Below are 21,197 nucleotides of genomic sequence, written 5' to 3'. Positions count from 1 at the left end.
GCCCTGGCCGGTTTGGTTCAGAGGTTAGAGCGTTGGCCTGTGGTCCAGAGAGACCTGGGTTCAGTTCCCGCTAAGGGCGCGTACCTTGGTTGCAGTTTGTCCCCAGCCCGGGTTGGATCATGTGGTTGGCAACCTCTCGATGTGTTCCTTTCACATTGATGTTTCTCTCTCTCTCTCTCCCTCCCACTCTATCTGAACAAAATATGGAAAAGTGTCCTCAAGTGATTAAAAAAAAAAAAAGGATATACACAATAACAACATATCTAAGACTAGAAGGACAAGCCCTGGCTGGTTAGCTCAGCTGGTTAGAGCATTGTCCTGATACACCAAGGTTGCCAGGTTCAATCTCCAGAAAGGATACATATATCAATCAACCAAAGAATACATAATTAAGTGGAACAACAAATCAACGTCTGTCTCTTTCAAATCAATAAAAATAAGGACATGAGCATCCCAGATTGAAAAAGCCCACTAAATAATAAGCACAAAGAATTAGAAAAAAAAAGAAAACCCATACCAAACACATCATTAGAGAATTGCATTAAATCAAAGATAAAAAGAACATTTTTAAAGCTTCCATGAGGAAAAACGGGTCATATAAAAATAATCTAGAAGAATAGTATCATACTTCACAATAGCAACAAAAGAAGCTACAAGTTAATGATGAGATGCCTTCAAAGCCCTAAGTAAAAATTACTTTCAACTCTGTACCCCTTGGGACAATTAATTTGGGTGTTTGAGACATACAAAGTCTTAATTCCTCTTATTTTTAATCCCAGGCATCCTTTATCAAGTAATACAATGTACTTCTCTAAAAGGCATGAGCCCTATCCAGTTTGGCTCAGCAGTTAGAGCGTTGGCCCGCAGACCAATGAGTCACAGGTTCGATTCCAGTCAAGGGCAAGTAGCTCAGATGCAGTTTGTTCCCGGCCCTGGTCAGGTCATGCGGAAGGCAAGCAGTCAATGTGGCTTTATCACATCGATGTTTCTCTCCCCCCCCACAACTCTATCTGTTAATAAATAGAAATATATCCTCGTGTGAGGAATTAAAAAAAAAATGTGTGTGTGGTGTGTGTGTGTGTATATTTATATTTATATTTATATTTATGTATATTTTAAAGATAGGCATCAACCAAGAAAGAACAGGATCTAATAAACTCTTAATAAATAGAGCTGGAAACCCAGGAATGAGGTAAAGATAAATCCTAGAATCATAATGATAAAGAAATCCCAAAGTAGATCTGTATGACAGAAAGAGAACAGAACAAACCATCCAGACTATAGAAGAGAAGGTTCCAGGAGGGACAGCTCCAAGAGGGAAGGGAAAAAAAATGGAATTTACCAATTTCAGAGTGTAATTCTCTTTTACAATTTCATACTAAGTGGAATATTTTAACTCCAGAAAATAACTTACATAGCATTTGTACATTATGTAAAGTAGTATTTAGTTCTAAAAGTAGCTTTTGGAGGGGTGAAATTTTTTAAATGTTCAAAGAAAACCAGGCAAGTGGATGAAGGTGGGGAGGGGAAGAAGTAGTAATTAAATCCAGGAAAAACAAAGGTTATAAAACCTATCCATTTGGAAAATTGAGGAATGGAAAAATAAGAAGTGAACTAAAGTTCTTAGTTACCATAACAAAATTATGTCCTCAGTTAATAAACAGAGAAAGCAAGCACTCAGATAGCTAATATTACAAACATGTTAGAAAATACTAGAAGCAGCAGCTAAAATATTTGAAGAGGGGTGGAAGAACTGCTTTTTTTGTTACAAGCAGTTTAATACTAACTTTTTAAACTATAAGCACATACTTTAATTTTAAAAAATTTTTTTTAAATTTCTATAATCAATAAGAAAAAGATAATCCAAAAGTAAAAGGAGCAAATGATATGAAAAGGGAATGTGAAAATGGCTTATGTGAACAGATGAAAAGATGGCAAACCAGAATGAACAATCTAGAGATATGTAAACTAAATGTGATACCACTGAAAGTTAAAGAAAAATGTGGTTTGGCTATGGGAAAATGACTACTCTCATACACTATGAGAGTTTAAAATACCACTTTTAAAGAAACGTTTCATAAAATTTAGCTGTGTGGTCCTTCTGACAGAGTCCCATTTCTAGCATGCTCAACATAGTAAATATTGACTCGTATAGAGACATTCACTGAAGCGCTGATTATTTCCTACAAGTAAGAATTTGGTCAAATAAAATACAGTACCTCGATACTGTAAAATACTTTGCAATGGTTAAAAAATTATGGTAGAGATTGATTATCAGAGTTTCACATACCCTCTTATTGTATTGTTTGTCTCAGAATCCCCAGGATCCAATGTTTCTTTTAAGAAGTTTATATAATGTATCCAAAGGTCAACACTAAGAGGTATTGCCTGAAGCCCCCGTCGATACACCTAAGAAGAAAACAACAAAACTGTACTTCAAATATTTAATTATTTCTTAACAGAGAGGTAACACTGTGTTATCCGGTGAACCTTAGAAATACTAATTACTGGAATTTTGTTTAAATAATCTACCATTACCATTTGGGTGGAGGTTGGATAGAACATGGCAATGTTCTGATCCCCAGGTGCAGAGTCTTGATCTTCAAAGCGCAGCAGTCCCTGCATTCTGACCGGGTTGTGTGGGCAGGCTTTGGGTTACAGACCATAGGGCACAGACCCATTAGAGCACCAATGACAGCGTCTGACCAAAAATGCAATAAGACGTAGCAAATGTGACTAGCAAACCAACTATATTGTTTGGAAAATGAGAAATAAATGTAAGTGAGAGAAAAGCCCTGCCCTACTTGTTAAGCTGCAGTGTAATACAGAGGCTTGCACTGCAAAGCTTGACAAACTGTAGAGGTTTAACGCACCTGCCAACAAAGAGAGAAAATATTAGCTACAAATGCCACAAGAGTGACAAATGCAAATAAAATACCCTATAAAATTGTTTGACCACAAATCGTAGGTACTGCCAGCCAAAAAAAAAAAAAGTCTTTGTTTTGTTATTTGGCTTACAGTACCTAATGGAAACAATTTTATTCAGTGATGTACGCACCTCATCAGATTGTTTAATGTTGTCATGCCGCTTTTCAAGGTCTGCATACTTTTTCCAGTAACCATAGCAATACGGATAATGTATGAAAAATTTGTCAAATGCTTTCCTGGCAGCCATCAAGTGATTCTGATGAAAATAAAATGAGACATTTAAATATCTTGGAAGTTTTTGTCACAAAAATATTTATTATTCCTTTCAAATGTATGATATCAAATAAAATAAAGGGCAGGTATAAAAACCACACACACAGAAGTCCTTTCCCCTACAAATGCAATCTTATCCTTTGAAACAGAGGTACTAATTTTATCAAACTACAAGGTAACTTTTTATTCACAAATTTTATACAGATACATACATACAGCATTTGTTACATTAGACTTTGACTTTACTAATACTCACTTTCTATAACATACAAAAGACATGAAAGTTTTTTGAAGCTAAAAAATGTATATATCTACTGTTATTCAACTTAATCAGAAAATTATAAAACCAGCAACCTTAATTACAAAAAGATCCAGTCTAATCATGACTTGATTAATCTGTCCCTTTAGTCCCATTAAAAAGTTACTAACCTCCTGTTCTACATACTGAAGCAAATATACCCAGCCTGAAAAGTCCTGAGGATTATTTTCTACAGTTTTCCAAAATTTTTCATATTCTGGAGGGAAATTTGCTTCTGTTTCTGTCACTGGAAGGTCCACAGCATTTGCTATTTCATTTTCTTCTGTAGTTGCATTCACATTAGGAGGTCCATCAGGTGACTGTTCCATTTCCGTAACATTCATAATTTCAGTACTGAAATCAGCAGACTGTTCTACCACTACCTCTGAACTGTTGCCTGTGCTGCCATTACTAGAATTTCGATACTCATCCATGTGAGAATTTTGCATAGCTGTTTGTTTTCAGTTAATGATCTGTAGAAACAAAAATAAAGAGAAACATCCTCCAAATGTTTATTTGGCATCATCAAAACCACCTTTTCTTTCAATTGATTTTTAAAGAGGAAGGGAGAGGGAGAGAAAAAGAAAAATCAATGTGAGAGTAAAACATTGGCTGCCCCCTGCAGGCCCCCTACCAGGGATAGAACCTGCAACCTGGCATGTGCCCTGACCAAGAATCAAACCAGTAACCTTTCAGTGCCCAGGACAATGTCCAACCAACTGAGCCACACCGGCCAGGGCAAAACCACCTATTTTTAAAAATAAGCTCTCATTAGCTATTAAAGAAATATATTAATTTGATTCTTGATCTCTGCTACAATCATAATTAGGTTTTTATAAAACAACAATGAAGTATCACCTCACACCTGTCAGAATGGCCGCCATCAACAAATCATCAAACAACAAGTGTTGGCAAGGGTGTGGAGAAAAGGGGACTCTAGTACACTGCTGGTGGGAATGCAGACTAGTGCAGCCACTATGGAAAACTGCAACCGAGGTACATGCCCTTAGCAGGAACCAAACCCGGGACTCTCTGGTCCGCAGGCCGATGCTGTAACTGCTGAGCCAAACTGGCCAGGGCGCCACTTTTTTTTTTCTTTTTACCTTGACTGTGAACTATCTGAAACAACTTATGTACATGAAGTAGTCAATAGAGAATGGCCAGAAAAATTAAGAAATGCCAGCCATGACATCACCAAGTTATTAACAACACAATGCCAGATTTATACTGTGTGAGAAAAATAAATCCCTAGTTGTTTAAACTACTAGCAATTGATAAATTTTCCATTACTTTCAGACAAATGCATTCCTAACTGATTAACCCACTAACGATATATGAAAATGTCCATTTCTCCATCTCCCCTTGTCAACACTAAGTACCACGAAACTTAATTTTTGTTCATTTTATTTAAAAATAAATATAAATAGCCTGGCCGATGTGGCTCCGTGGTTTAGCGTCGACCCATGTACCAAGAGGTTGCCGGTTTGATTCCCAGTCAGGGCACATGCCCAGCTTGTGGGCCAAATCCCTGGTAGGGGGCATGCAGGAGGCAGCCAACTGATGTTCTCTCTCACTAATGTTTCTATCTCTTTATCCCTCTCCCTTCCTCTCTCACTAAAATTAATATAGAAAAAAAATTTTTTTTAATAAAAATATAAATAAATAAGAGCAGAACCTCATTTTGATTTGCATTTCTTAAACTACAAGGAGGTTGAATTTTTATTTTTTTCCCTTAAATGCCTTTTCACATCATTTGTCCCTATTTTCTACTGCATTTCTTTTTTTTTTTTTTAATTTCAGAGAGAGGACAGGAGAAGGAGAGAGAGAAACATCAAATGGCTGCCTCCTGCACGCCCTCCATTGGGGATTATTAAGCCTGCAACATGGGCATGTGCCTTGACCATTGCATTACTAATTTTTATTCTCACTGGCTTGTACAAACTCTTTGTAAACTAAGGAAATCAGATCTTCGTGATATACACTGTATAACATTTTTGTTGGTTTCTCTTCTTACTAGTTTTAGATTTTGTGTGTGTGTATAGAGGGCAGCTTTTAAATTGTCAAGAGCATATGAAATCTAGGTTTTAAATGTCATTTTTTCAAAATGTAGTACACAGCAAACTTTTTCCCAAATAAGGATAAATTTAAAATGTTAAATCAAGAGACCTGAGCTTGAATGCCACTGGAAGAATTAGTTATAACCAGGTAAATCTAGGGAATTTTTTTTTAAAAAGGAAAATAAGGGAAGTGCAGGGAGGTCAGGTGGGTACAGAAAAGTTTTCAGTACCTGAGGTATACCTAGCACTCTACTACATTCCTCGTAGAGAATAGATAAATGTAAGTCTCCTCACTCTATAAGGTTTATCAGCTAGTCAGAAAGAGATAAAAAAAAAATTCATGGGAAACAATGAAAGAATTTCAAATGAAACAAAAAATAAAATTAAAGAAATCAACTGAAAATTACAGCCATCTAGAAATGCTTCATGAAATACAGAACTTGGTCTTAATTTGAAAAACTATAGATTTTGAAATAATAGGTAAGAATAAAATATTACAGAATAGGAAACAGCCTATTTAATTTGACAGAACAAACTTTCTTGACAGTACACAAAAAAATAGAAATTAGGATTGGTTCAAAGACAAGACGACAGACTGACCAGAATGAAGGTTTGTATTAGGGAAGTGGAAGGGTAAGCAACAGAATAAGCAGGGTAACACTAGAAGGATTTGAGAAATGATAAAAGAAGAAAATTCACAGAGGAATTCAATTTGAGAAGAAATTCTACAGAGAAATTTGAGAAGAAAAAAATATAAGAAATAACGTTGGTACATAATAAAGAATCCAAAGCATTAGACTACCAGAAAAATCTGAGTTCCATGCTTCTTGATGATTGATTGTCAAGAACTTTTCCTAAACCATTTGAGGCCTTAGAAAAGTCAAAGAAGTTACTACATTTATTTCTCTTCATCCTCCTTCTTTAAAGACACATTTGAAGATTCATTTTCTGAATGCAATTTAGTCATTGCTTTGTGTCCTTTTATTTAAAAGTGCACTGTCAAAAAGCAAAAGATTTTTGGTTGATAGCATCTGACTCATTTACTACCTGTCCTATTCTATTTGCATATTAAGTGGACGTACAGGTTTCTTCTAGAATCAGCAAATTTACCACCTCTCTGTATCTTCACTTTGTCAATTACTCCACATCCTGCAATTATATAGTGTTGTAAAAAGAATTAAGAACATCAGCCTTACCCTTAGGGAAATTATTTTTCAGATTATTTAAAAAAAAAAATCACTGGGCCAAAAGAACATACTAAAGTTATTTTTTAATAAGTTATTCCAAGATATTCTTCATAATGTGGCAATCAGTACCAGTTTTCTTTAACAACCAGTTCAACTAGCAACATTATATGGCAAATAGGTTAAAAGAAAAAAAAAAAAAAACTATCAAAAGAAGGAAGACAACACGTGGTACTGAAATAAAGACAAAAGACCAATAGAATATAACAGAGCACCCAGAAATAAACTTTCACATACATAGGTAAATTATCTCCAACAAGGGGGCCAAATATACTAAGTGAGAAAAGGGCAGTCTCTTTAACAAATGGTGATGGGAAAACTGGATTTTCACATGCAAAAGAATGAAGTTGGATACTTATCTTATCACCATATAGAAAACTGAACTCAGTACAGCCGGTGTGGCTCAGTGGATTGAGCATTGTCTCACTGATTGAACAGTACCAGTTGGATTGCCGGTCAGGGCATATTCCCAGGTTGCCGGCTCAATCCCCAGTAGGGGGCGTGCAGGAGGCAGCTGATCAATGTTTCTCTCTCACATGGATGTTTCTCTCTCTCTTTAAAAAAATAAATAGAAACATATTTTTTTTAAAAATGAACTCAAAATGCCTTAAAAACCTAAATGTAAAACCAAAAACTAAAACTCTTCCAAAACACAGGAGAAAAGCTTCATGACACTAGGCTTGCCAATGATTTCTTGGATATGACACTAAAAGCACAGGCAGCAACAAAAATAGACAAAGGGGGCTGCTGCAGCACACCTTAGAACTTTTGCACATCAAAGGACACAATCAAGTTTCACTATTCCCTACTTTAATAAATATTATCTAAAATTCAAAAAAGATACACAATCAAGACAGTAAAAATGCAACCTACAAAATAGGTATTTGCAAATCTTTTAGTATCCAGAATATACAAAGAACTCCTACCACTCAACAGAAATAAAAAAATTCAATTAAAAAAATCAAAAAAGGGGCCCAGCCTGTGTGGCTCAGTGGACTGAGCATCATCCCATGGACTGAGACATCCCGGTTCGATTTCCAGTCAGGGCACACGCCTGGGTTGTGGACTCAATCCTCAGCAGGGGGCGTGCAGGAGGCAGCTGATCAATGTTTCTCTCTGTTGTTTCTACCTCTCCCTCTTCCTTCCTCTCTATCTAAAAATCAATCAAAACATTAAAAAGAAAAAGAAAGAAAGAAACAGCCTTGACCATGACTTTGACACAGATCACCCAACTGCAGAATTTGACTGGCAATGACTGACCAGTTCCAGTATGTTGACACTAAAGATCCATATTGGGACCAGCAAGGACACTGCCTGCACATCTACAGCCCTTCCCCCTGATCTCTTTGGTCTGCTTTCCTTCTTCCTTTCTATGAAATCCCTGCCTGCACTGAGACATTAAGATGGACTTTGAGGCTTGAGACTGCCACCTTCTCAGGTGGCCAGCACCCAAATAAATCGCTTTCCTTTTTAACAGAACCTGTTTCATGAGTTTGTCTTTCGTGGTGGCAGGCAGTCAAACCCTGCTTTCAGTTACAGAACTACCAGGTGATCCAAAAATCCTTACTCAGGGTATATATCCAAATTAACTGAAAGCAGGGTCTCAAAGAGCGAACCCATTTCATAACAGTGCTATCCACAGTGGCCAAGAGGAGGAAGCAACTCAGATGTCCGTCAACAAAAAAAATAGATAAATGAAACGTGGTATATACATACATGAAATATTACTCAGCCTTTAAAATGAAGGAAACTGACTTCTGGGTCAAGATGGCATCGTAGGTAAATGCGGCACTCGCCTCCTCCCACAACCACATCAAGATTACAACTAAACTACAATACAACCGTCATTCATAACCACCTGAAATCAAGCTGAATGGAAGTCCTACAACTATAAAATTAAAGCAGCAGCCACACTGAGACTGGTAGGAGGGGCAGAGGTTCGGATAGGCTGGTCCCACACCCACATGTGGTGGATAAAAATCAGGAGGAAACCTCAGCTGTGAAGGTCCTCCCTGAGAACTGAGGGGTGTCTCCCTCCCACACCAGGCCGCCAGCTCAGGGTTCCAGTGCCAGGAAGGGAAGTCCCCATAACTTCTGGCTGAAAAAGCCAGTGGAAACTGAGGCTGAGGGAGGCTGAGACTACTGGAGCCCCAGGCAGTTCCTCTTAAAGGACCAGCGCAAGGACTTACTAGGACTTGCTCCCTCTAAGGTCGGAGGAGAGGCAGGTTGAGGGGCGCCAGAGACATACAGGAAAGAACTGAGCTGTTTGGCCTTGGAGAGGTCGCTTTCTTCTGGACAGACGCGCTGGTGAAGGCTGATGTTCCTTTGGTGAGCCCTTCCCAGGGGCGGCAGACAGTAGCCATATGTGGGACTCCAACAACCTGGCTCACACTGTTTGCCCCACCCTGGAGATTCCTTGAGGCCCTGCCCTACCCAACCTTCAGACCCACCCAAGCTGTTCCCAGTGACTTTTCCACAGGATTGGCCTGTCTTAGATCCTGCTTCAGAGTTTCCTAAAATCTCTCAAACAAGCAGTATCTGGTCTCAGCGAGCCCCATACTTCTCATTAAGTTGCCCCAAACCTATCACTAGAAGCAGCCAGCCTTGGTTCACAACTTGGCTTTTCCTAGGCACCTCCAAGCCCAGCATAAGCAGCAGCCACCTACAGATCACTTTGTAGCATATACCAGGTGGCCCCGGATAGAACACAGGCAGTAGCTGATCTTGCCCCAGAGCCAGCACACCCAGTGGACAGCTTCAGACCACATCTAAACACCACCACCCAACCACCTCCACAAGTGACACACTCAATGAGTGGACTCAGTGGGTACCAGGGCCCTGCTGAAGTAAGTCTTACTCTGTGTGGTGGGCCCCTACACAGCTAATCATGCAAGGCAGTCAGAGGCCAGTGGTCAGTGGGCACAGCCAGTCCTTACAGCAGATCAGCCTGAGTAAATCCCTTCCACTGACATGCCAACAGCAATCAAGCAATTACAACAGAAGGCTGTACAGTCCACACGAGAGGTGCACCTCAAGGGCCCAGCTGGAGTGACCAGGGAGGCTGTGCCACTGGATCCTACAGGATACCTACAACAAAAGACCACCCTACCAAGCCTAGAATACATAGCAACTCTACCTAATACATAGAAACAATTACAGTGAAGCAGCCAAAATGAGGAGACAAAGAAACATGTCCCAAATGAATTAAAAGAACAAAACTCCAGGAAAAGAATTAAACAAAATGGAGATAAGCAATCAATCAGATGCAGAGTTCAAAACACAGCTTATAAAGTTGCTCAAGGAACTTGGTGAGACATACAAGGAACTTAGTGAGACCTTCAAAAATCTAAGACCTCCAAGGAACTTAGTGAGAACATCAACAACATAAAAAAGGACCAGTCATAAATAAGGATGTACTAACTGAAATAAAGAATAATTTACAGGGAATCAATAGTAGAGTAGGTAAAGCCAAGAAGCAGACCATCGATTTGGAATATAAGGAAGCACCTAACCAGAACAGCAAAAAGAAAAAAGAATCCAAAAAAATGATAGTGCAAGGAGTCTCTAGGACAACTTCAAGCATACCAATATTCACATCACGGGGGTGTCAGAAGAAGAGAGAGAACAAGAAATTGAAAACCTACTTGAAACAATAATGACAGAAAACTTCCTTAACTTGGTGAAGGAAACAGACATACAAGTCCAGGTAGCACTGAGTCCCAAACAAGATGAACCTGAAAAGGTCCACATCAAGACACATCATCAAAATGCCAAAGGTTAAATACAAAGAGAGAATCTTTTTTTTTTTTTCCATCCTCACCCTAGGACATTTTTGCATTTATCTTCAGATAGAGCGGGAGGGAGAAACATCGATGTGAGAGAGACACATCAAGTGGATGCCACCCACATGACCCCAACTGGGGCCGGGGACAAACTGCACCTGAGGTATGTGCCCCTGGTGGGAACCGAACCCAGGACTCTTCCAGTCTGTGGGCCGATGCTCTAACCACTGAGCAAAACAGGCCATGGCCAAACAGAGAATCTTAAAAGCAGCAAAAGAAAAGTTTTCGTCTCCTACAAAGGAGCTCCCATAAGACTGTCAGCTGATTTCTCAAAAGAAACTTTGCAGGCCAGAAAGAAGTGGCAAGAGATCTTAAAGGTGATGAAAAGCAATGACCTACAACCTAGATTACTCTATCCTACAAAGTTATCCTTTAGTATTGATGGACATATAAAGAGTTTTCCAGACAAGAAAAAGCTAAAGGAATGCATCACCACCAAACCAGTAGTATATGAAATGTTGAAGGGTCTTCTTGAAGAAGAACAAAAGTATAAACAATAAAATGGCAATTAATACATATCTATCAGCAATTGAATCTACAAACAAAATGAGCAAGCAGAACAGAAACAGACTCATAGATACAGAGAACTTATTTATTTATTTATTTATTTATTTATTTATTTATTTATTTATTTTTGGTACGTGCCCCTAGTGGGAACCGAACCCAAGGCTCTCTGGTCCGCAAGCCAATGCTCCCCAACCGCTAAGCCAAACTGGCCAGGGCAATATAGAAAACTTTGTGTTGGGGCGGAGGTTGGGGGGATGGGTGAAAAAGATAAAGGAATTAAGAAGTACAAATTGGTTGTTAGACTGATGAACCTCAAAGAGAAGGGGGAAGGGAGGACTGGATGAGATAAACCAAAGAACGTCTATGCATATATGCATAACCAATGGACACCGACAATAGTGTGAAGAAGGCAGGAGGGGGGTGGGATTGGGGAGGAGGGGGGTCCATGGAGGGAAAAAAGGGGGACATCTGTAATACATTCAACAATAAAGATGAGTTTAAATAAATACATACATAAATAAAGCACTAAAAATAAAATAAAATGAAGAAAACCATGTCATATGCTGTATGGACGAACCTTATGCTCTGTTAAGCCATTCACAAAAAAGACAAATACTGTATAATTCTACTTGAGTTATTTAGAGTAGTCAAACTCATAGAAACAAAAAGTAGAATGATGGTTATCAGGGACTAGAGAGAGGAAGAAAAGGGGGTCTTTGTTTAATGAGTGAGTTGTGTTCAATGGATATAGTTTCAGATTTGCAAGATGCAAAAGTTCTGGAGATCTGTTTCACAACCATGTGAATATACCTAACACTACTGAAATACACATTTAAAAATAGTTAAGTCCGGCCACTTTGGCTTAGTGATTCGAGTATCAGCCTGTGGACTGGAGAGTCACTGGTTTGATTCCACATCAAGGGCACATGACAGGGTTGCAGGTTTGATCCCCAGCCCTGGTCAGGGTTGTATGGGAGGCAACCAATCAATGTGTCTCTCTCACATCAATGTTTCTCTCTCTCTTTTCCTCCCTCCCTTCCACTCTATCTAAAAATAAGTAGAAAGGCTCCGTAGCTCAGGGGTTAGAGCACTGGTCTCGTAAAAATAAGTAGAAAAATATCCCCAGGTGAGGATTAACAAAAAAAAAAGATTAAAGTAAATCTTATGTTACATGGTTTTTACCACAATAAAACAAAAAGGGAAACAGCTACCTTCTAAGTAAATTAGGAATTATAAAGTACAAAAGACTAGCCATGCCCAGTTTGGTTAAAGGGTTAGTGTTGTCCTGTGGACCGGAGTCATGAGTTCGATCCTGGTCAAGGGCACATGCCTTGGTTTTGGGTTCAGTCCCTGGCCCTTGCCAGGGTCATGTGGGAGGCAACCAATCGATGTCTCTCAGATCCATGTTTCTCTCTCTTTCTCCCTTCCCCTATTCTATCTTAAGATAAATAGAAAAAGATCCCGGGGTGAGGATTAAAAAAAAATCAGCACAAAAGACTAGGAATTTGCAGATCCTTCCCTCATTACAAGAAGATAAAGCATAGTATGGTAAATTCTACAAAAAATAGTGTGGAGGTGGGGGAGAGGTGTGAGCCCTGATCCTACTTTTCTCACACTAAATGGGAATAATAATTGCATTATCCGTTTCATAGGGCTATTGAGAACATCAAATGAGATTAAAAAAAAAAAAAAGCTCGTGAAAGTCTTAAAAATTAAATTCACAGAAATTAAAGTATTACTGCAAACAATGAATTTCTTAGAAAGTGCTATCCAAACATTAGTGCTATAATTTAAAATAACTACAGAAAACAAAATGAACTTTACAATGCGTTTTAAATCTTTTTGCAGAAGTTTTAAGAGGAAAAAAGGCTGTTGAATTTGACATTGACTTCAAAGAATTGGTAGTCAACACAGAGTTTATCTGTAGGTATATCTTATTCCTTTATTTTTCCCCCCAATTTTAATCATTGTTACTGTGCATTAAGATTTGGATTTAGCTATTTTTTTTTATCCTCACCCGAGGACATTTTTCCATTTTTTTTGTTCAGGTAGAGTGGGAGGGAGAGAGAGGAACCGAGAGAGAGAGAGAGAAACATCGATGTGAAAGGAACACATCGAGTGGCTGCCACCCGCACGACCAACCAGGGCCGGGGACAAACTGCAACCGAGGTACGTGCCCTTAGCGGGAACCGAACCCGGGTCTCTCAGGACCGCAGGCCGACGCTCTAACCGCTGAGCCAAACCGGCCAGGGCTGGATTTAGCTATTATACCAAACATATGTGCACAATTTCCCTCTCAGGTTCTCCCAATATTATTTCAGTTTGGGGTTAAATCAATATTCAGCTTTGTATTAGCAGGCCTATGTAAATACTATCTTGTATACTATAATTACATTTCCTTGCTTGTTTGTTTTGTTTTGTTAATCCTCACCTGAGGAAATTTTTCCCATTGATTTTTAGAGAGTGGAAGGAAGGGGAAAGAGAGAGAGAAACACCTATGTGAGACAGACACAGGGCCAGGGATCGAACCTGCAACCCTCCAGTGCCACAGGCCGACACTCTAACCACTGAGCAAAACCAACCAGGAGGCTTCTACCTTTTAAAATCTTCCCTCATGACCGGCCAGTGTGGCTCAGTGGCTTGAGCATTGTTCCATGGACTGAGAGGTCCTGGTTTGATTCCAGGTCAGGGCACAGGCCTGAGTTGTGGGCTTTATCCCCAGTAGGGGCAAGCAGGAAGCAGCCATAGATGTTTCTTCTTACATCGAGGTTTCTATCTCTCTCTCCCTTCTTCTAAAAATATCAATACAAACATATTTTTTTAAAAAGTTCAAATTGGCAAACAACCTTTAAAATAATAAATAAGCCCTGGCCAGTTTGGCTCAGCGGTTGGAGTGTTGACCTGCGGTCCAGAGATTCCTGGGTTCGGTTCCCGCTAAGGGCACGTACCTCGGTTACAGTTTGTCCCTGGCCCTGGTTGGTCGTGCGGGTGGCAGCCACTCGATGTGTCCCTTTCACGTCGATGTTTCTCTCTCTCTCTCTCTCTCTCTGTTCCTCTCTCTCCCTCCCATTCTACCTGAACAAAAAATAATAATAAAAAATATGTCCTCATTAATTTTCATATGCTTGACTAACTCTAAAAAATGACCCACATGCTTGAAGAGCTCTTACAAAATTCCCTCCAAAACAACTGGCTCTAATACTTGTCAATTCCATTTTTCCTTCTGGAGACATCCTTTCTAAAACCATCATACCTGCAGCAATTTAGACGATTTGTCTTGTCTAGGTTTATCTGTTCATTTTGATCCAAGGAATTCCTTTCACTTATCTCCTGGAATATAACTCATTTATAACAGCCAAAAAAAAATTTTTTTTCTTGGTTTACTCCTTTTTGGAGAATCATTTCTATAACATTCTGACAAAAAGTGTGTGGGGGTAAAAAAAAAAATTAAGATGTTTCCAATTCTAAAATCCTTATAATTGAATGATAAAGTATAAAATTCTAGAATTAAAATAATTTTTCTTAGAGTTTTGAAGCAATCCAGCCACTGTTTCCTAGTATTTGGAGTTGCTATTAAGAAATCTGATGCCATTTTCATTCCTGACCTGTTTTTCTTCCCCCATGGAAACTTAGTTTCTCTTCAGTGTTCCGAAATTTCACAAGATGTGCCTTAAAGCAAATCTTTGCCATTCATTCTGCAAGCCTATTTTAATCTAGACATTTACATCATTCAACTCTTATGCTTTATTTTTATCATGTATTTGATCATTTCTCTCCTTGATTTTCTACTTTATATCAGTTGATTAAACTCACAGCACACAGGTGTTGGACCTCTTGGACTGATCCTCTACATTTCTTTTTTCTCCACATTTGTTTCCCATCTCTTCGACTCATTCTATTCTGATATATTCCTCTTACGGGATTTTAAATACATGAATTAAAATTTTAATTTCTATTTTAATTCTCTGAATAATGCATTTTATATTCTCCTATTCCTGTTTCACTGGTGCAATATCTCCTGTTACCTCTTTATAATTTACTTTATATTTTCTTGCTTTTAGCGCTGTCTCTTCTGTCCTTTTTTGTTTAATTTTTAAAACTGTATCGATTGCCCTGGCCAGTTTGACTCAGGGGTTAGGGCGTCGGCCAGCGGACCCGTAAGTCATGGGTTCGATTTCAGTCAAGGGCATGTACCTAGGTTGCAGTTCGTCCCCAGCCCTGGTCAGGTTGTGCGGGGAGGCAGTCAGTTGATGTGGCTCTATCATATTGATGTTTCTCTCTGTCTCTCTCTCCTTCCATCCCTCCCACTCTATCTGGTGATAAATAGAAACATAAATATCCTCAGGTGAGGAATAAAAAAAAATTATAAAAAATAAAATTGTAACTTGCTTTCAAGCCTAGCATATCTGATCTCCTTTACCTTCCTCTACATTTTTCTTTTATCCATAGGATTTATTATATTCTAACATAGTAAACAATTTATTTAGTATACCCTGACATAAGAATTAACTAGCCCATTCTTCTTAGTCACACTATTCTTGCTATAGTTTAAGTAATCATTATCTCCCCACTAGACCAGTATTTTTCAAACTTTTAATTACTTTAGATTATCTTCTCCGTTTTTGCAAATGAAAAACAGAACAGAAAAAATTTCTATCAGAGTATGCTACACATAGTAAAGGTATATTGTTTGGTGAAATTATACACACATGTGCGACTCAACTATGGTATGTAAACTGTATTGAATTGCCTGGCACAGTGAAGACATTATTTTTGAAAGAATGAGTGAATAAAAGCATGTCATCATGTACTGCTATAACTTCAATTAGCTACTAGTGACAAGAGTAAGAGTCACTGTTTAGTGAACAAATATATTGTTAAATTCCATTTTCCCATTTTTAAGAATGGGGAAAAATAAAACACTGATTAAATAACTTGTCCAAGGCTACATGAGTAGTAAGAAATACAGCTAGGATTCAAACCTATCCTGTCTAAGACCAAAACTCTTCCCTATTCTCTACTAAGTTCTACATTCCAGAAATTCTATTTCCTTTGAGGTTTTATTTTGTTTTCCAATTTAGCTCCTTTCAGCTTCAGAGTTTTAGTGTATGCAGTTTCTACTGGGAATGCTCTCCTTATATCCCACATTCCCACCCAGAGCCTTCAACTTAACTGAAGCTTACTCATTCTTCTGAGCAAAATTTAAACATCACTTCCTGAAAAGTATTCCCATGCCCCCCAAATTAATAAGGAGTTTCCAATGATGCTTCTACAGCAATGTTTTTCTTCCATAGCACACACATTTGTGATACTTTGTTCAATGTCTATCTTCCCTACTAGATTATAAGTTTATTGCCAGTAAGGACCAGATCTACCAATATAGGGTACTGTATACCTGGAGGCCTAGAACACACACAATTCATTAAATAATAAATAAATAGCATCAGATTCTTTAGTCCCCCCCTCCAGACTAAAACCCAGTGTATTACTTCATAACAAAATAAGAAATAACATAATAAAGTGCTTGGACTTTACAGCCTGACAGAACTGAATTAAAGATTTGGCCCAGTTATTAATTAGGGAACTTGGGAAAGTTAAGTTAACCTCTCTAAGCCTAATCTGCAAAATAATCACACATACCTTGCTATAAAAATTAACTATCTGCCCTGCCGGTGTGGCTCAGTGGTCAGTGGTTGGGCGTCGACTCATGTACCGGGAGGTCAATTGTTTGATTCCTGGTCAGGGCATATGCCCGGTGTGTGGACCCAATCCTCAGTGGGGGACCTGCAGGAGGCGGCCAATTGATGTTCTCTCTCATCTATGTTCCTCTCTCTCTAAAAATTAATACAGGAAAAAAAATTTTTTTAATTAACTACCCTCTTCTTTTCATTCGCACTATTATTACAATTTGAATAATTATTATCTCCCCTCTTGAATGTTTTTCAAACTTCAGATTGCTTTAAACCAGCTTCCCTTTTTAAAAAAATGAAAACATATAGAATAGAAAAAATATATCAGAGCACACGCACACATTAAAGGCACATTGTTGAAGTACACACACAATTCAACTACGGTTTATTGGGTTGCAATGTTACATGCACATAATACAGGGTGGGGCAAAAGTAGGTTTACAGTTGTGAGAACACAAAACAGTTTATTCTTGCATTGTTTTCCATGCAAACAACTATAAACCTACTTTTGCCCCACTCTGTATTATGGGCTGCAGTCAAAATATTTGTAAAACAATGCTATACAATTACCACAATAAATTAATATTACTAGGCCCCTGCCAGTTTGGTTCAGCAGTAAAGCATTGGCCTGCGTACCCATGAGTCAGTCGTGGGTTCGATTCTCGCCAAGGGCACGTACCTCAGTTATGGTTTGGCCCTGGCCCTGGTCAGGGTCACACGAGAGGCAACCAGTCGATGTCTCCCTCTCACATCAATGTTTCTCTCTCCCTTTCTCTCCCTCTCTCTATGGGTGAGGTTTAAAAAAAAAATTTAGCCCTGGTCAGTTTGGCTCAGCGGTTGGAGCGTAGGCCTGCAGACCAGAGAGTCCCGGGTCCGGTTCCTGCTAAGGGCACGTCCAAAAAAAAAAAAAAATTAGTATTACTAGACTATTAAATTCAGTGAGAACAGAGACCTTGATTTTGTTCACTACTATGTCCATAGAACCTAAAGCAGTATCTGGTATAAACAGTACTAAGTATTTGTTGAAAAAGTGAGTGCTATAACTGGTCCCAACTTAACTTTTCAAATGTATTAATCCTTCAGTATTCTTCTTCATTGGCATTTACAGAGCCCAAAACCTTCATGCCTGCGCCTTGGCACACTCTCTTCTCTTAGACTAATGAAACTTTCCTCCTTTACTCAACTCACTGAACCAATCCATTCTTTTTTACTACACTGAACCTTCTTATAAAATCTTAAGAAAGCCATAAAGTACACAAGTATAAAATATGATACATTATAAAGTGAATATGCAGTACATGCAAAAAATACAATTCTATAGCACACCTTTAACTTTTAGTTTAATTATGATATACATTCAACTTTTGACTAACAATTCAACCTGCATCATAAAATTTGGAGGATGACTTAAATAACCCACACATAATTAAAAATGAGAAGTTTTAGCTAGTATCTTCTTTTTTAACTCTCTATATTTATGCCTAAAGAGGTAAGTGATTATTCTTTTCTTAAACAGAGCAACACAAAAATCTCAAGATGTGCCTCAATGGATTGAGAGGTTGGGTTTCGGGCTCAATCTCCAGTAGGGGATGTGCAGGAGGCAACCGATCCATGTCTCTGTCTCACATCAATGTTTCTATCTCTCCCTTCCTCTCTCTCTAAAAAAAAAAAAATCAATAAAAACATTTTTTTTTAATCTGAAGAGGTCCCTAAGGACTGAAAATCAGAAGTCTGAGGAATTGAAAAAAATCAACTAACTTTGCAATCTACAAGTTACTTTGTGCTTCATCCACCGATAAGCTAATTTTAAGATTTTGCTGTTAGGAAAAGAGATTATCATAACCACTGGTTCTTAGCAATTGTTTACAGAGACTAAGTAGAATGGTCACAGATTATGTTCCAGAAACTGAAATAAAACACACACACACAAATGTCTGCATCACTCAGGGTTTTTTTTTTCTTTTAATCCTCACCCAAGGATATATTTTTTCTTTGATTTGAGAGAGGAAGGGAGAAGGAGAGAGAGAGAAAGAGACAAACACTGATGTGAGAAACACTAATCAGTTGCCTCCTGGACACACCTTGACCGAGGATTGGGGATTGAACCTGATACCCTGGTATGTGCCCTGACCACGAATTGAACCCTCGACCTTTCCCTGTACAGACACTCCAACCAACTGAGCCGCACAGGCCAGGACAATTATTCAGGCTTTTTATGGGGGAAAAAAAATTATCATTTGGTTGATACTACTACTTTCTCCTTTGGCTATTTTTTTTTTTTTTTTTTTATCCTCACCCGAGGACATTTTTCCATTCTTTGTTCAGGTAGAGTGGGAGGGAGAGAGAGGAACAGAGAGAGAGAGAGAAACATCGATGTGAAAGGAACACATCGAGTGGCTGCCACCCGCACAACCGACCAGGGCCGGGGACAAACTGCAACCGAAGTACATGCCCTTAGCGGGAACCGAACCCGGGTCTCTCAGGACCACAGGCCGACGCTCTAACCGCTGAGCCAAACCGGCCAGGGCTAAAAAAAAAAAAAAAAAAAAAAAAAAAAATACATCTCTCTCTCTCTCTCTCTCCCCCCCCTATGCTTTATGTTGAATTGCTAACTTACCACAGAAGGTTCTGTTCTTTCCCTTGAAAAACACAAACACAGGTTTTATCATTTGATTTATAAAATTTTCTTTTTCTTTATTGATTTCTAGAGAGAGAAGAAGGGAGAGGGAGAGAGAGATAGAAACATCGATGAGAGAAGAACATCGACTGGCTGCCTCCTGCATGTCCCCCACTGGGGATTGGGCCCACAACCTGGGCATGTGCCCTGACCGGGAATTGAACCAGCGACATCTTGGTGAATGAGTCAATGCTCAAACACTGGGCCACACCAGCCAGGCTATAAAATTCTTTTTCTTATTCAAAAATAAGTAAAAATAGCAAATACTGTGACACTAAAAAATTTCTGCTTTTCAATTCTCCAAGTATCTCACACCAGCTACTAATTAGCCATCTTTGGCCAACCCCTAATTATTCTCGAGTTCACAATCTAAGAAATAGCCTTTCTCAGTAGAATTCCTTCCATTCACCTTTTCCCTACCAAAGGCTGTAGAGTGGAAAGTTCCAACTTTTGCAACTCTAGAATGAGGTTATAAATTTGGGGGGGGGGGGTACCTAACAGTAGTTGCTTTTTTTTAAGGCAGTTAAGCTCCTATACAGCCCAAAACACTTAAGTTACTGCCATCTGTGAAGCTTGCTTTCTTAAGCTTCACCCTTCCCAGCTGTAAAAAAGTTGAAAGTATTTGAATACACTGGATCAGCGGCGAAATAACTTTAAACCCTCAAAGAAAAGGCACCGTGAATAGCAAACTAAAAAGTAACGATCTAATGGCATAAAATAATGCGGTATTATAGTATCATAAGCAATTCCACATTAAGAGCAGTACTACTTATAAACTTAAGGCAGGCATTCTTAAATAGATCTCTTCAAAAGATCTTTAACGTCTAGTTTTTCCTGCTTCTATCCCGTCAACAGCTTTGGTTTATTTTGGGGGTGCTGTGACTTAGGGTCCCCAAAATTGGGCTTATGCAGTCAATGTGGAACGCGACCTACAAGGCGCCTACATCAAGCTGGATGAACAGAACTGGTCTCCCAAGGTTCTGGCGGCTACTACGGAGCCCCGTCCCCTCCCCGCCATCGGGCCACACTGGTTTCCAGCTCTCGGGGAAGTGAGGGCTTCAGACTTATCCCCCAATCGCTTCCTCAATCAAGCGGAGGCCCACATTTCCCCGCCCGCCCGGGAAACGTTTGGTCTAAGAAAAGAAACCTCGTAGGCTCCCCCCAACAGGTGGGAAGGAGAGAGAAACAGACAGCTGGGCGCCCAGGCCGGGCCAGGCCGCAAACCCGGCGGGAGCGAGGCCGCGGCCCCTGTGCAGCCCGAAACAAGCAGGCCCTTTCAGGCCCAGCGTATCACCCCCTCCAGCCAATTCCAAGGCGCCCACCCCAGCTGACCTGACGACGGATGCGACTCAATGCCATGAGCCGCAGACTGGACCAACGGAGCCTACGATGGCACTTCCACAGTCTCAGTGCCCACAGCGCCGCAATACCGCCACCAGCGCCACAGCCGCCTCCTCGAGAGAGCGCGCGGGGCGCATGCGTCGGTATTCCAGGAGGCGCCCGAGTCACGTGGTTGCGCTGCGTGCGGGCCTTGCCTCACTCAGGATCCAGGAGCTTCCGCCCCACCCCACCAAGCCCCGCCCCGCCCCGCCCCGCCCCAGGCACCGAGGGCTGGGCTGCTGCTCATTTCTGTTCTAGCGCTTCAGTGGCAACTTCCTGAATTGAAAGGGTGTTTAGGTCC

The 21,197-nt window shown here is 39.7% G+C and overlaps 1 protein-coding gene across 5 annotated transcripts in view; it reads right to left on the bottom strand.

Moving 5' to 3' along the window:
* The window catches only part of PRPF39 (pre-mRNA processing factor 39), a 38,924-nt gene extending 17,962 nt beyond the window's left edge, over window positions 1-20,962 (bottom strand). Inside the window, exons 1-5 of one of the 5 annotated variants that reach the window (XM_036273082.1) lie at window positions 20,849-20,953; window positions 19,457-19,478; window positions 3,631-3,972; window positions 3,059-3,184; window positions 2,291-2,409 (exon numbers count right to left, since the gene is read on the bottom strand). In XM_036273082.1, the coding sequence (XP_036128975.1) occupies window positions 2,291-2,409; window positions 3,059-3,184; window positions 3,631-3,948 (563 nt within the window). In that variant the 5' untranslated portion in view covers window positions 3,949-3,972; window positions 19,457-19,478; window positions 20,849-20,953. Of the gene's footprint in view, window positions 1-2,290; window positions 2,410-2,538; window positions 2,874-3,058; window positions 3,185-3,630; window positions 3,973-19,456; window positions 19,479-20,848 lie in introns of those variants that run through there. The other 4 variants (XM_036273073.1, XM_036273102.1, XM_036273092.1 and 1 more) reach the window with 4 other exon arrangements.
* Between the last annotated feature and the right edge of the window lie 235 nt (window positions 20,963-21,197).

This window comes from Molossus molossus, unplaced genomic scaffold (genome assembly GCF_014108415.1).
Source record: "Molossus molossus isolate mMolMol1 unplaced genomic scaffold, mMolMol1.p scaffold_m16_p_1, whole genome shotgun sequence".
NCBI classification, from domain to species: Eukaryota; Metazoa; Chordata; class Mammalia; order Chiroptera; family Molossidae; genus Molossus; species Molossus molossus.
Note: the sequence above shows the minus strand (reverse complement) of the source record. Positions and strands in the feature narration are given on the sequence as shown.